The sequence below is a fragment of the Ovis canadensis genome, chromosome 19 (genome assembly GCF_042477335.2).
Source record: "Ovis canadensis isolate MfBH-ARS-UI-01 breed Bighorn chromosome 19, ARS-UI_OviCan_v2, whole genome shotgun sequence".
NCBI lineage: Eukaryota > Metazoa > Chordata > Mammalia > Artiodactyla > Bovidae > Ovis > Ovis canadensis.
This window is the reverse complement of record NC_091263.1, coordinates 19,946,089-19,962,271: the sequence shown is the minus strand read 5'-3', so window position 1 is coordinate 19,962,271 and position 16,183 is coordinate 19,946,089. Positions and strand designations below refer to the sequence as shown.

The following is a 16,183-nucleotide window of genomic DNA, read 5'->3' as shown; positions in this document are numbered from 1 at the left end:
TTCGTTGCCCTCTTCTCCTTCTGCCTTCAACCTTCCGCAGTCTTATTTTGTGCCACTTGGATGTCGGTGCTTCCAGGACTTCTTCCGAAATTGAGGACAGAGTCCCCTGCTTGGTTGCAACAGCATCTGCATTACCAGATGTCAGAGCTCTGGTCCCAGGGAGCTGTGCTTGCCCATTTGCATCTCTGTGTCTTCCACTCGTCTGGAAGCTTCGCGAGGGTGGGGCCCATGTTCCGTACATCCTCTCCACACCTGGCTCCCGTGAGTGCCCTGTAACGTGCTGTTGCTGAATCCCCAGGTCTGTGAGTGGCGGCCCCCTGAAGAACTGAAGCGGCTTCTCGACTTGGAGCTGAGGGACGCGGGAGAGCCGCACCACCGGCTGCTGGAGCGCTGCCAGGACATCATACGCTACAGTGTCAAGACCAGTAAGAGCTCCCCTCCCTTCATCTGTGCCGCAGACAGTTCTTCCATTTCCTTTAGCATGCGTTTATCCCATAGTCGGGGCGTCCCCGGTGGCTCAGCAGTAAAGAATCTTCCTGCAGTGCAGGAGACGCAAGAGATGTGGGCTCGATCCCTGGGTCGGGAAGATCCCCTGGAGGAGGGCATGGCAACCCACTCCAGTACTCTTGCCTGGAGAATCCCATGGACAGAGGAGCCTGGCGGGTTACAATACATGGGGTCGCAAACAATCAGACACGATAGAAGCGACTTAGCATACGCAGACCTCATAGTAAAGCTGGCTGGCAAATTCTTTATGGATGAGAAACCTAGATGAAAAATAGTGGTTCTGAGGTTTTGACGGTGATTCCTCTAATCCCTAGTACAGATGTGTTGTCAGGGCCAAAGATAGGTTGATAGAAAAACTGATGGTGTTAAGCAGTCTTATATAAATACTGTGCTCCTCAGCAATCCCCATCCTCCATTTATAACCAAGGCCAGAAATTATGACTGCTACTTATCATTTCTTATGTTGGTGCCAACTGACAAATGGTAGTTTGATTATAGAATTGGTGGGGATTTTAAATCTTGACCTCCCAGAATATTGCCCCTCAACATGTTCCAGAGACTGTCTTCCTATAAACAGGGATAGATTTATTTGAAGAGTATTCTTAGAGTTGGCAAGAACCAAGTTATTTTATCCCATCTACCGGGATCAAGAGATAAAAACCTTTCAGAAGATACAAAAACGCTTAACCACTGTGATCTTTTGTAAATGCAGCAACATGATATTTGTTTTTGTGCTTAAGTCCTACTCTGACTGACTGCTAATATACTATACACCCAGTGAATAAGTTTCAAAAGTAGGGGAAAAACTTTCCAGAATATGCATTTCTCAGTGTGATATAAAGGTAATCTAATACTTAAGACCATACAGGCATTATGCTTTGTGAGTTCTGACACTGAACTAAATTTAGTGGAAAGAACATAATAAAATCCTGGCTAAAAATAATTGGTTTATATTCCCTTAGGAAAGTCTGATGCATGTATCAAAAACCCAGTTAGCATTTCAAAAGCAAAGATACATATCTCATTATTATAGTGCATGTCAGAAGCACAGAATGACATTTAGTGCAGTAGATTTTTCAGTTTACTGGATATTTTCCATAATGTTACCATGGAAATCAATCATAAATTAACATGGAACTAAAAAAAAACTTATTAAAACTACTTGTAGCAATGTCGGGTTTCCTTTGCCAGATTAGAGGAAGTTTGCCATGTTTTATATGAAAAGACATTTTCTTTTGAGCCTCTTGTTTTTCACTGAACTAGTTTAAAGGAAAAAAAAATGCTTTGAGTTGCTGTGAGAGGTCACTAACTAAAATGGTTCCCAAATACCCACATTTCTAAATAGGCCCCCTGCCTCTTTATTCTTCATCATGCTGGGCTTCTTATGATTGAGAATGTCAAGCCAGCTGTTAGCCTGGAGTTTGGTGTGAATATTCACACTGCGTAAAGCCAAGAACCTTTATGAGACCTTTTATAGGAGGGAAAAAATAGAAAGTTGGAACTAAAGTTTTTCAAGTCTTAAAGGCAAGTGCCTTTGAAGCCCGTTGAATCAGAAAGTTTATGTAAGCTGCGCTATGAGTCACATCTTACTCCATAGACAGGATGCCAGCTGCACTGTAAAAAAATGGTCCAATCTGAAAAATTAAAAGGCCACTCACTGCCAAGAGCCTGAAGTGAACCCTGTCAGTAAGTGAAATGTGTTCAAATTAGGGAGATTGACATTGATAATTTCAGAAGGTAAACATAGCCTCAGGCTTTTTGATATGTGGACAGATTGCTCAAATAATCCCTTTCTCAGGGTTCTGGTTTGGGTCTGGGTTGTATTTAAAAGGAAACAGGTTGGAATTCTCTGGTGATATAGCAGATAGGAATCTGCCTGCCAATGCAGGGGATACGAGTTCGATCCCTGGTTTGGGAAGATCCCACATGCTGTGAAGCAACTAAGCCCGGGCGTTACAACTGCAGAGCCCATGCACCTAAGCCTGTGTTTCGCAACAAGAGATGCCCCTGCAGTGAGAAGTCTGTGCACTCCAACTAAGAGGACCACCCCCTTGCTGCAACTAGAGAAAGCCTACGTGCAGCAACAGACCCACTGCAGCCAAAAAATAAACAAACAAATAAAAATTATTAAAAGAAATGAAATAAGTAAACCAAAGATCTCAAAAAAGTGCTCAAGTTTTGCTTAGAAACGTTCAGTCGACAGGCTTACGAGATGGATCTTCAACATTTGGTTCCCTTGTACATGATTAGATTTTAAATTTTTTTAAATTGAGATATAGTGTGCATTCAGTAAAGTGGACAAATCTCAGGTGCTCAACTCAGTGAATTTGTACATATCTGCATGTAAGTGACCATCACTCATATCAAGGTATAGACCATTCCTGGGACTCCAGAGGCTCCTTAAACCTGGTGCTAATCAATGTCTGCTTGCCAGAGGTACCCAGAATTCTCACCTCTGGCAGCATCAGTCAGCTTAGCCCCATATTGAGCGTCATATAACTGGAGTCATGCACTGTACGCCCTCTGTATCCAACTGCTTTCATTGTCCGAAGGATTCACTTATGTTGCTGCTGTATCGATGGTTTTCTTTCTTTTTTATTGCTGTGTGGATTAATATTCTTCTTCAATAGTTCTCTTTCTTTTTTATTGCTGTGTGGATTAATATTCTGCTCCAATTTACAGACCATCCAAGATTTTTCAACCAGTTATATGCTGGACTTGATTATTACTCTCTGGTGGCCAGATTTATGACAGAAGCATTAAACCCAAGTGTGTAAGTACATTTTACTGGAATTTTACGCTGAATATGGATTAGGGGTTTTGTTAAGTAGATGAAGTTTTATTTCATGAACTTCTGTTTAATTGTTTCATTTGTGCAGTGTCATCATAAATAATGGAAGCGGCTTCTGACACTTAGCAGTATTTAGAGAGCAGTTTGATCTGATAGTGGTACTGTGAGATGGTTAAGGCAGGAATTCTCTCTACTTAACAGATGAGAAAATCGATTAAGCAACTTTTCACTTATTCCTGCATGAAAAGCCATATCTGGGCTAAGGTGCTGGAGAGATTCTTTGTGTAAAAGCAGGTATTAGCTTTGCCTTCATGAAGCAAATAATCTAGGTATAAAGATGCTGCATGCAAATTAATCCAAATGATCTGCACAGATTAATGTCATATTTTCAAATGAAGGGAGGTACATGATGCTATTATACACGGGACAATTTTTCCTAGTTGTGCACTCAGGGAAGTCTTCTTTAAGCAGGTGATAGCTAAGAGGTGAAGAAGGAGTGGAAGTCAGCTGGGTGAAAAGAGGAGGAAACAGCACGGACAAATGCCTTGTGGCAGGAAACAGCCTGACATAGCTACGGACTGACGGCCAGCGTGGGGAAGCTGAGAAAACTGTGAGGGGTGTCAGGGGGATAAGATTGGAGCCAGACATGGGGCACCCAGTGGTCCAGGTTCATGAGTCATTCTAAGTGCAATGAAAAGCCTGTGAAGATTTCCAAATCACCAAGTGACATTTGCTTATTGAAAAGATCACTGGAAATATAGAACGTGGGTTGGAAGGGTGAGGTGCCTTAGTCAGGTGAGGGATGATAGTTGCTTGGATTTAGAGAGAAGTGGTAGGAATAGAAAAAAATGTGTTTGGAAGATAAAACAGAAAAGCCTGGATAACATACTGGATCTTGGAAATGGGAACAGGAGGGTAGTTTATAAGATGATGCCTAGGTTTCTGGCTTTAATAGTTGGGTTGATGGTCTTGTCAGTCATTGAGATGACAGTTTTCAAGTATACAGTGGAAAAAGCAAGAGCAGTAATTCAGTTTTCTTTCTTTCTTTCTTTTTTAGTAATTCAGTTTTCAATTGTGAGCATTTGCAGTAATTTCAAAATGTCTAAGGGTATGCTTTTGGAGAGTTGAGATATACATGGGCCTGGAATCCTGGTATTTTATGAAATTATAAATTTAGGTGTTACTGGTCATGGATGAGATTCCTTAAGTCAGGCATTCGCAGCTCTTTCTGCTCTTTGACTCAACCTGGGAGCTTTAAAAAAATATTAAAGGAAAATAGCACCCCACCCCCACCCCCCAACCAAGAAAAATCCCAACAGAGACCAAGTAAATATGAATTTCTGTCAGTGTGTCCCAGGCACTGATACATTTTCATAACCCAACAAGTGATTTTAGTGAGCAGGATGGAGACACTTTCAGTAAAATTAAACCGGGACTGGGAGAAGTACTGCCTGCAGGACAGAACACGGAGAGAGGCGAGCAGAGGGCTCAGCCTGGCCTTGAGGGCGTCTGGGATTCCCTGGTTAGGAGGCGGAGGGCCCACCTCAATGGAGGGAGAAGGAGGAGAAAGTCCAGGGAAGTCTGGGGGCCGTGGAGGAGAGTGTGTCCAGAGTCCTGTTGAGTGTTTAAGACAAAGACTGACAAATATCCCCTGGATTAACAATATGGGTGTCATGGGTGACTTCCGTCAGATAATTTTTTATAGAATATTCAAGACAATCCAAGATACCAGGTTACAATGGGTAGAAGCGATAAATGGTAGGAAAGATAGTAAGATTACACAATTCTGTGACCCTTTTCTTGTAAGTCCTGGGATTCTTCTAGCTCCTCATCTGGGTTCTTTTACTGAAATATTTAGAGGCTTTGGAAGTATTAAATTGCTGAACAGGCCCTGCAAAATCCCATTAGGCCATGAGCACATTCTGTATCACCCTCTCCTCCCCCTCCAGGTTTATAGTTGAACTAGTTTCCAAAGACAAATTTAATAGTATTTTTTTTTCATACTAAAAAGGAAATGATTATTTCCCTTTTCTGTGTAATACATTTTTTTTTACCTATGTCCCATTTTTCACACTTTTAGTATGTTAGTTTCTTAAATATGGTTGAGAATAGAACCTAAATTGTTGAAAAATGATGTAACGGCTGTAGAGTGCTTGGCGCGTAGGGAGGTGTTACACAGTAGGTGTTCTTTTTCCCCTCTTTACCGAAGTTTTTTTTTTTTTTCCTTCTTCTAGATGTTAGCATAATCGCATTAAATTCCATGACTATAACTTTAAATGCGGCTGTTTAGCTTACTTATTTAGAGCACACATTTATTCAGATTCAATTTAGTGTCATCACAGAATTGTTGGAGAAGGAGATGATACAGAGTAGCCATCCTCCAGCTTTCTGGAGAAAGAAAGAATTGTTACAAAATGACCTGGTAACCATCTCAGGCTGGGCTTCCTGGGCAGCTGCTCTAGATGGAGCTTCGTGAGCATGGTGTTTATTAAGGGAAACCCTTAAGATCTCTGTGGGTGCTGGAGGGGCAGGAAACAGCTGGGCAGAGTTAGGAGTCGAGCCACCGTGCAGGCTCTGAGACTCCACTAGCTGGCTCCATGGGCCTCTGGAGCTACCCTGGCCCTGCAGGGTGTTCTGGAGTCGGGACCATGTGGCCAGGCCTAGTTGGTCCTCCAGATGGACCAGTCATCGGGTATGGATGACCACAGGACATGCCTAAAGGGGGTAACTTAGCAATGCTCCCTGCTGACAGCATTCCAACCCTCTGCCACAAACGTTCACAACAGGGATCCAGGTAGCACTTTATAGTCAAATCACCACACTCTAAGAGATGTCCATAGTGCTCTTGACATTTGTACCAACACGGGAGTGTGGTGGAGGAAACCCAGGCTCTGCAGCTGACTGCTAGGGTAGCTCACGGTAGTAGCCTGATAAACCTGGTTGCCACGACAGTGGTTTTTCTTTAACCAACCTCCAAAACAGCATCCAAAGAGCAAAATGGCCACTGCTCATGGCTAATACAAAGACTACAGACGCACCGCTTTGATCTCGCCCAGTGGAAGCAGAAGTTTTCTGTAAATTAAGACTTCGAAGTAGCTAGTGTCCCTCGCGCACCAGCTGCCGGCATTTGTCCAGCCGTGACCAGCGCCGTCACGGTCTCTGTGTATTTCTTTATTTCTGAAGGATTCATTTCCAAAGACTCTACCCACACTTCAGCAGCCGCTTGGTTTAATAAAACGATGTGCATTTCTTGGGACTCCATAGGGATGGTTTGACTCTAGTCATAGAAGTGAAGTGTTTTTTATATCTATCTAGTTATACGTATGAGGTGTCCCCAGTGTTTCTGTTAGTGGAAGAAGCGGTTCTGAAGAAAATGATTGAATTTATTGGCTGGAAAGAAGGGGATGGAATATTTAACCCAGGTAAGTACAATTAGTTATTGCCTCCATTAAAGCATCTTCAATTTTATTCCTGCCTTAATATGAGGAACAACTCCCTGCAGGTTTCCACATGACACAAAGTTAGGTATGAATCATGCTACTTGGGGAGGATCAAGTTTGTGCCTTTCTCCAGAGTATGATATTTTGGATAAATGCTACAGAAATGACGTACATGCCAACAAGTGAGATGTCCAAAATTTTGGATCTATATCCAACACAAATGAATTTATCTACTGGTGGGAAGTTGAAGGGCTATTACATGTTTACCAAGCTTATCAAGTCATTTTACTTGAGAAGTTTCCTGAATTGCAGTCTTTCTTGGGGACCAGGGAGGAGCACATGCTGTCCTTTTTTTTGATTAAAGACAGAAAGAATACTGTTACTGTTTACTGTGGAGACCCGGGTACCAGCCCTACATCCATAGATGGAAGCTTTGAGTTTAGAAAAACTCTGGAATGAGAGGATAGACCAAAACTTCTGGAGTTGGGGATGAGGACGTGAAAGGAATGGGAGGGGGGTGCTCCCTTGACTTTGACAGTCATTTGTCATTAGTCAGGCGTGCCCACAGCCATCCGTGCCCCCCACTGTGGCTGGCACTCTGGGGACAATGACGTCATGCTATCCATATTTCCGCTTTTGTTTTTGCAGGTGGTTCAGTGTCCAATATGTATGCCATGAATTTAGCCAGATACAAGTACTGTCCTGATATTAAGGAAAAGGGGCTGTCTGGCTTGCCAAGATTAATCCTTTTCACATCTGCAGAGGTAAAAAAAATTTTTTTGATATGAGATACAAATTTTCTGAAATTGAACATGTCATGGAAGAGGGCCTGTTTGTTTCGGGGCTCCCAAGGGTGCGTTTTGTCAGTGTGTAAATCATGTGCCTATGTGCAGCGTCATATTTAATTCCAAAAGAAATTCTGATGCATTTGATATTGTAAGCCCTGGCCACCCTCTTTTGTATATCACCTTTATTTAAGATTTATAATCTGTAACGTTATTGGAGCAAAGAGAACACTTAATTTCAAAGCGCCACCTCTTTCTGTGAATCTCTGCTTTGAGTGTCTTATTTATTAGACTTATGTGATTGCTACTGATCTCAGGTCTGTCTTCTGCTCCCGTTTCCTTGTGAAACTGATTGCGTTGAGTGGCTAACATGAGGGCCCTTCGAGGAAAGGGAGATATTCAGTAACAGTGACATCACACAGACACACAAGGGGATGTAACCGCAACCCCCACTGAAGTGAGAGGTCAGCCTGTGGGGGAGCGTGCAGGCATGGGGCTAGGCTGCCTGGGGCCAGTTCCTGTCTCCACTGCCTACTCTCTGAGTGACCTGGGTAAGTGGTGAATCCTGCTGTAACACAGTTTCCTAACTTATAAAGATGAGTGTATCAGTTAGCTCTAATATGTAACAAATTGCTCCTCAACCCAGCAGCATGCGGCTATAGCCAGACACGGCACTCAGGTTTGGGGACAGCCGAGCAGCGCTGGGCTTGCCTGGCCCGTGGCTGCCCTGGGCGTGGCTGGGCTGGGCTGACAACAGGGGTGCTCCAGCAGGCTGGCCCACCGTTGTCATGGCAGCGGTGCCGGGGAAAGACAACTCAGAGACACACTGGGCCTCTTGAGTTCTGGGCTCAGAACTGGCACGTTGTTTCCCCCTCACTTTCTTGGTAAAGTAAGTTGCATATAGGAACCCAGATCCAAGAAGTAGGGAAATAGACTTCACCTCTTAAGGAGACTCTGCAAAGCTGCCCAGAGACGGGATTGGATGCAGGGGGCGGCGAACAGTCTGGAGCCATAAAAACGACCCAGCAGCCACATGGGCTTAGTTGTCACCAGAGATCGAATGAGTTAGAGCGTGTAGAGTAGTGTCTGGCGCATACTAGACAGAAATGTAGGAGGAGGAGAGGGCTTTCCGGGTGGTGCTAGTGGTAAAGAACCCACCTGCCAGTGTACAGTGTAGGAGACATGGGAGACACAGGTTCAATCCCTGGGTCGGGAAGATCCTCTGGAGGAGGAAACAGCAGCCCACTCCAGCATTCCTGCCTGGAGAATCCCATGGGCAGAGGAGCCTGGAGGGTACAGTCGGTGGGGTCGCAGAGTCGGACCCGACAGAGCACCTTAGCACACATGCCCTCAGGAGGAGAGAATGACCCAGCTACACTAACATGGGGCGCAGCTCAAATGCTGTCTTACTTGGAAAGGATGCTTTTTATTTTTTCTGTTTGTGGTTCCAGTGGGGGCCTCTGTCCATCCCGCCGCTGCTTTTCCCCCACGTCCCCTCCTGTACCTCCTGTCAAACACATGAGATGGGCAAAATCTGACAGTTTTCTGCTAATTCCAACTGGACTTTCCTGAATCTGTTACTCTCTTCCAAGAGCAGAAGTTATCTTATTATCACAAAAGTATCATCTGTGCAGGAACCTGACCACCCCCATGTGTTTCCCCTGTCCTGCCTGACCACTGGTTAGCTCAGCTCTAAATGCAGAGTGGACATTGAGTTGGGGGCGGCTAGGAGGAGTCACCTCCTCTGAGATTCTGAATTTACCTCCCCAGGCCCTTCCCCACAAGATGTTCTTTCTGTAGCAAAAGAAGAATATTTAGGAATGTGGACTTCTAGGGGGAAATGCTTGGTTTCTTGAGATGATGATGGAGTAGAGCTTCCTGCCTGGATTCCAACCCTCAGTATTTCAGGTGGAGGAACCCTAGCATATCAGAAATGCAGAGTCCCTTCGGCATTTGAATTGCTATGTCCGTGCCTGGAAAGGCTGATTAAATAGGGGCCCTGCTATCAGCACAGGGCTTTTACCTTTGCCTTTTTTCATTCTTCATTTGGTTTAAAAGGTACCAGAGGAACATCCCTGGCTGTCTGGTGGTTAAGACTCTGTGCTTCCGCTGCACGGGGAGCAGGTTCAACCCCTGGTCAGGGAACTAAGGTCTTGCATGCCATGCGGTGTGGCCAAAAATAAATTAGTTAAGAATAAATAAATAAAATGTACCAGAGTTCTTTTATGGAATACTTGCCCTGGAAGTGGGGAAGAAATTCTGTGGAAGACTAGAATGAAGATGATGCCTGGGGAAGACCAGTAACACAGGTATAGCTGGCAAATTGGGCTTGAAAAGAAATGGAAACTTTGTGGAGCTGTGAAACCGAGAGCTGAGTATTTTTAAAAATTTCTGTTGGAGATGTGTGTGCGAAGAGGCAAAATATACGCTTTGGCTGACATGCCAGCAGAGGATGAAGCCAGAAAACCAGACTCAACCTGTGTCTTAGTCTGCTCAGGCTGCTCTAGCAAAATACAGAGTGTGTGGCCCGAACAACAGACGTGTGTTTCTCAACAAATCTGGAGGCCGGGACCTCCAAGACCAAGGCCCTGCGAGATTAGTGTCTGAGCCTTGCCAGAGGGGACCCAAAGAAAAGGGAGCTTTTGGAGAAAAATAATTAAAGTAAAAAACATCTGTAGCTTCATTAGCAGTTAGATATGAACGCTAGTGTTAAAGAACCCACCTGCCAACGCAGGAGACGTAAGAGGTGCAGGTTCGATCCTTGGGTCAGGAGGAGCCCCTGGAGAAGGGCATGGCAGCCCACTCCAGTATTCTTGCCTGGAGAATCCCATGGACAGAGGAGCCTGGCAGGCTGCAGTCCACGGGGTAGCAAAGAATTGGACACAACTGAGGCAACTTAGCACATGGGAATTCCTTAAATTTAGAGAAATCTTAGCTTTGTCATTCAAATCATTTTGGAAATCAGCATGAAGTAGTGAATGTTGTCTGCCACTCAAAAGCGAGGAGGAAGGAAGCCCTTTTCACTCCCAGGCCAGCAACCAGGTGTCCTGGTTCCTCTCCAGCAGGGTCCAGGCTGGGATGAGGCAGTGAGGTGAGTAGAGTGCATGTCTCAAGGTCACACCTTCTTAGATTTTGCACTGGAGGTGCCTCACCCGCTCCACCCCCTTAGCTCCCCTACTCTCTTGTGAGGCTGCCCCAGGCTTAGGACCATCGCAGGCACTGACAGGGTGAGCAGGTGCTTTCCAGGGTGTCTCCAGGATCCCGGCTCTGCCTCTTTAGGAATTGAGCCAGCTGCGTGCTCTTGGAGAAGTCCCTATACTTCCTTTTCTTCATTTCCTAAGGGGTGACATTCACGACCCTGCTCTCCCCACCACCTGAAGCTAATCTGACCATTGCATGAGTTAAGATGTTAGGACTCGAGTGTCCACAACAGCCCATAAGCGTGGAAAACTGCAGTGCTCTGAGAAAATCAAGGTCACGGAGGAAAGCTTTTCTGGAACCAGGAATGAAAATTTCCATGCAGTCCTGTCTTTCATGTGGGCACTGGCTGTCTTGCTTTATAGAAATAAATGCCTGCTGGGAATCGTGCACCTTCTGTGGGACAGTGAAACCCAGGGCAAGACTGGATCTTAGAAGGACTCACTACTCTTCTGCCAGTGAAGGGAGCAGGCATTCTTACGTCTAAATGCAGCTGTTACTTCTGAACTCCGGCTTCTAGGTTTTTCCTTCCCTTGAAACTACTCGGTATATCTGAAGCATCACCCTTTCTTTTTTTTTTTTTTTCCCCTTCCAAGGTTCTTTTCCTCCTCTGATGTTTTCAGATGTTTAGACGTCAGTTTTTCAGGCTTTGGAAAAAAAAATCTGTCCTTATGCATTTGAGATTGCCATTGGACTCCCAGTTTGTCCAGAGATTCCCAAAAATAGCTCCAGAAGCTGTTCTTATTCTGAGGACAAGTTTTTCATTCAGCAGATCCATTGACTGGGGATATGGTGCTATTTTTCAGGGCAAAGCTGTGTGATTTTCCTTACTGGCAGATGTCAGTGGGGGTAGGCTGCTATTTATCATTATGAAATCAATAGCTGTTTGGTGCCAGAGGCCCCCAGTCTCTGGTGAGAAATAATTCACCTTAGTTGTCACCTTGGCTATGGTGGACCGATGTAGCAAGTCGAGAATTAACTATGTTTTCACGTACATTATTACTCTTCACTATGCATGTATTCTTGTAACAACCTGAAATGAATGCATCCTACAGGCATTTTGAATGCGTCCTATTCGATATTTGGAAATTAATTTTTTTAGGATGATGTCACTTCTCCCGATGGTGTTACTTCGGCATGTATTTTTATAGAGTTAAAAAAAGAGCTCTCCATAAAACTCTCTTGACAAAAGAGGGAAAAAATTACCACATTTGAGGGAATATATCAAGTTAAGTGTGAAAGCATGACTACTCCTTTAATGTATTCATATCTGCAAATTAAATTATTAAGGTGTTTTTGGTACAGTAATGTCCTTTAGCACCTTCAGTTTTTCTGGCATGAACAAGAATTAACTGACCGCCTGTCCACATTGATGTATAAAGAGAAACATCTCCAGTGTTTGAGTGCTAATTATTTTATAGGATTTATGTAGAGAAAAAAGGCCCAACAATCCAGAGTATATACTACTATTTGCCAATAAGAAATAGACAAGACCTAATTCCAGAGCCAGCTCTTAGCCTCGTTCCTGCCAGGGCTATATGGCATAGTATATCTGTAAGTTAGTGTTACTTCTTAAAGTTGTATTTTGTTTATTTACTTTTTGGCTGCACCACGCGGCATTTGGGATCTTAGTTCTCCAACCGGAGAGTGAACCTATGCCCCTGAAGTGGAAGCACAGATTCTTAACCACTGGACCACCAGGAAAATCCCAGACTTGGTACTTTCGTTATTGTGATTTTAGCCACATTCCCTGGTGTCTAATTTCAGTCTTACAGTCAGTATTAAACGAGTCTAGTCAAGTATCTGATCAGCATGTATAACTCATTGTTCGCTCTTGAAAACAGTTTCTTCTGTGGTCTGTGATTAAAATTTTTGAGACAGAGTCTTGATTACCCCTTAGAGGGTTTTTGAATCAACAGTGGACTAGATTGTTTCCATTAATACTGAGTTTTATTAGAAGCGTCAAGAGAAACTTTTCCTCAGTGTTTCGGAAAACAACCACCTTTGGTGACCAAGTTTGTTCATACACCAGGCTCTGTGCCAACTGTTTACATGTATTAACCATTTTAACTCCATGACAAGCAGATGGAGGAGGCACCCATATAGCCACTTTATAGATTAGCAAATTGAGGCTCGGAGAGCATGCATTCTTTGCTTAAGGGTCCATATCTGTAGGGGAAAACCTGGAATTAAATCCTGGTTTCTCGGATCCCAAGGGAAGTCAGTGTTTTTAACCACCACACTGAAGAGCTCAATTGAATGCTTTTTATGTTTTAAGGCAACACGATTCCAGAGATTGGCTCAGCCGTGTGACGCACACCCGTGTAGCTAATGAGCAGTACCTTTTTCATGCCGTGTATCCGTCTCTCTCTCCCCCTCGCCTCTCTGAATGTAGTGTCATTACTCCATGAAGAAGTCTGCTTCCTTTCTTGGGATTGGTACTGAGAATGTGTGCTTTGTGGAGACAGATGGAAGGTAACGGGGACAGGATCCAGAAGCCCGGCCGGGGCGGTGTGGGGGGGATCGATGCCATTTACAAACTGTCCCACGTCTGTTCACGGCTGAGTGTGACTGTGTCGCAAATCTGTTCTCTCAGAGGTAAGATGATACCTGAGGAGCTGGAGAAGCGCGTGCAGGAGGCCGAGAAAGAGGTGCGTGGGCGAGGAGAGGGTGGGAGGGGAAACGGGCGCGGGTCTGGGCATGAAGGGGAGGACGCGGGGCAGTGGCCAGGCCCCTGTCTGTGTCGGGGAGAGAAGAGGTCCCCTTAGGGTGGACGGAGGGAGCTCATCTACAGAGATGCCATGTCTGGTGCTTGCTGTATGTGTTCTGTGGAGCTTCTCGAATGTGCTCATTCCCAAGGGGCTGGAGCCTACTCAAACGCTGATGCCACCCTGTACCAGGTCCTTGCCTAGAATAAGCTTCAGAACCTTGTTCTGGCCTCTCTTGCTGCTGTGTAGCTCCTAACTCTGAGGATGCTTGGCCAAACCAGTTACCTCCGGGCTGCATCCAGGATGGTTTCTGACTTCTTGATCAAACGATCCTCCTGGGCTGTTTCCACGTGAGGCCCATCCGTAACTATCACCCCCATTGGGTCTGAGCCTAGTATTTCTGCTCTGGCAAACTTCCCTCTCTTCCTTGGCTTCCAGAATGTTTGAAAGCTGGCCTGCCCATTGCTGGGGAAGGCAAGGCATGACCCTGGTCACCTGCTCTAATGCAGCAAAGCCTGGCCCTGATATCTGCTTTATTTTTAAGCCTGACATCAGCCGTCTTGCTTCTTGGGCCAAACGCCTGATGGATTAGGTACAGCCACGTCTATGCATCCTTCCCATCCCCTGGAAGGCCCGCGGCCAGCAAAGCTTCAGACCCTTCTCCCATCACTTCCAAATAGGCGGCAACAGCGTCAGGTGTTTTCAGATTTTGAGCTGTGATAGAAGTTTCTCTGTCCTCAGAGAGCTGCATACTGAGGGCTGGGTTCTTTTATTTTTAAGTTTTAGCATTATATTTCTGTTTTTCTGTTCTTGTGCTCTTCATAATTTTTAACTTCTCCAGAATTCACCTTATCTGGAGCATGCTCGATCACTGTATTTGGTTTGATATTCTCTATTTAAACGTCCTGCTTTTATTGCAGATGTACTGGCTTCTGGTGTGTGTCCTTAGATCTATGTTTTTAAAGCATTCCATTGACAAATGGATTTGGTAGCTGTCTTGTGGTAGAGGTCATCCGATTTCTTTATCTTCTTGAGTAAAATTCTACATTGAAACCTGTTTGTTCTGCTGTGGACTACAGATGTCACCTTTAGCTTTATCTATTTTTAAAAAATCTAATTGCATCTTTTTCTACAGAAGCTCCCATCAAAAGGAACTTATGTTGTTACTGCTTGTTGGCAGGGAATATTGACTCCGCTTTTTGTATGGTTCATATGATTCCTTCCTTCCATCCTTCCTTCACCCTTCCCTTCCTTTCTTTCTCTTTTTTTCTTTCTTGAATTTTAAACTTTTCATTATGGAAAATTTTAAATATATATAAAACTAATATAATGAGATTACACATACAGGTCATACAACTTTCACCATCATTAACTTTTGCTCCCATTCCCTCCCAATACCACTGGATCATTCTGAAGCATATCCTACACATTATGACATTTAATCTACAAATAATTCAGTATATCTGTAAAAGATACTTTCTCTTTAAAAAAAAACACACTTAAAGAATAAGCTCTTAACACTATCCAGTATCTGCTCATTAGATTTTCTCCCGTTGTCCTTTATAAAAAATAGCTGGTGGTCTGAATAAGGAGTCATATGAAGTCCATGTGTTGCGTCTGACTGATTTATCACATAAATGTTTTCCCACCCTCAGCCTTCTTTTCCTCTATCCCCCCTGCAATGGATCCACTGGAGAAACCAAGTCCTCTGTCCTGTAGAGTCTTCCACATTGTGGATTTTGTTGATTCTGTTGAGAATTTGCCTTTAAGTGTTCCTATACTTCTCCATCTGTTTTCTATATTTTCTGTTTGGCTGTTAGATATTAAGACTTGGGGAGATTCAGGTTGGAATTTTTACCAGGAAGACTTCACGGGTGGCGTTTTGCCCTTTAGTCAGCAAACGTCTTGGGGCCCCTTTTGTGATAACAGTGTTAGTCCATCTATCACAGAACTCTGCATCAGCCTCTCACCTCACGGACTTTGCTGCCATTTGTTGGCATTGTCTAGACCCACTATTTCATTAGTGATGTTCTAGCTAATTCTCTCATTCCTTCCTCATTTAGTGGCAGGCCTACTGTCGTAAACATTTTTGTTCCTTCATCCCTATTTAGTCACCCTAAGGAACAGTTTGGACAAGCCAAGACAGAATCGATATTTTATTCTCCCCCTTATTTACCAATTTTCACAATAGTGAGTGAATTACCAAACATTCTGAAAGATAGCCAAACAGTTTTTTCTTTTTAAAGTATCATGAAGAACTCATCTTCTAAAATACTTGATGGATTTTATTCCATAGCAGTCATTATTATTTTCATTGTTCAAATTTCTGTTTGTTTTGACAACGAAAGTCCATGAAAGGGGCATATCTGAAGCTGAAAACTTGAAAAGGGAAGTGTTTAAAAAGTAAGAATTGCTTTAGGCACATTTGAAAGTAGGGCAGCAAGGTTAGAGTTGGTCTGTCTTGGTTTCCTTTCATCAGTTGAAACTTGAGCTTGGATTCACTGAGGGCAGGTCTTGCATCCATTCTGAGACCTTCATACCTCATGACTAGTTTCTTTTCCTCAGTTCTCCAGACCTAGTTTCTTTTTGTTTCAAACTTTTTAATTTGTGCCATTCCAGAGGTAGCAGATAGTACATCAACTCTGTTTTTCTTCTGGGATTCAATTCCCTGACCAACCACAATCAATTTTTTAAATTGATTGAGCTGTGACCTTTACCCTGATGCCATTATAAAGATGATGAAATCCACAGAAG

General features: G+C 43.9%; 1 protein-coding gene across 4 annotated transcripts in view; it reads left to right on the top strand.

Annotated features, from left to right (window-relative positions):
- GADL1 (glutamate decarboxylase like 1) overlaps positions 1-16,183 on the top strand; it is a 189,313-nt gene that overhangs the window by 42,571 nt on the left and 130,559 nt on the right. For all 4 annotated transcript variants that reach the window (XM_069561229.1, XM_069561228.1, XM_069561230.1 and 1 more), the window contains 6 exons: positions 299-425; positions 3,190-3,280; positions 6,614-6,720; positions 7,387-7,502; positions 13,117-13,196; positions 13,318-13,372. In XM_069561229.1, the coding sequence (XP_069417330.1) occupies positions 299-425; positions 3,190-3,280; positions 6,614-6,720; positions 7,387-7,502; positions 13,117-13,196; positions 13,318-13,372 (576 nt within the window). The remainder of the gene's footprint in view (positions 1-298; positions 426-3,189; positions 3,281-6,613; positions 6,721-7,386; positions 7,503-13,116; positions 13,197-13,317; positions 13,373-16,183) is intronic.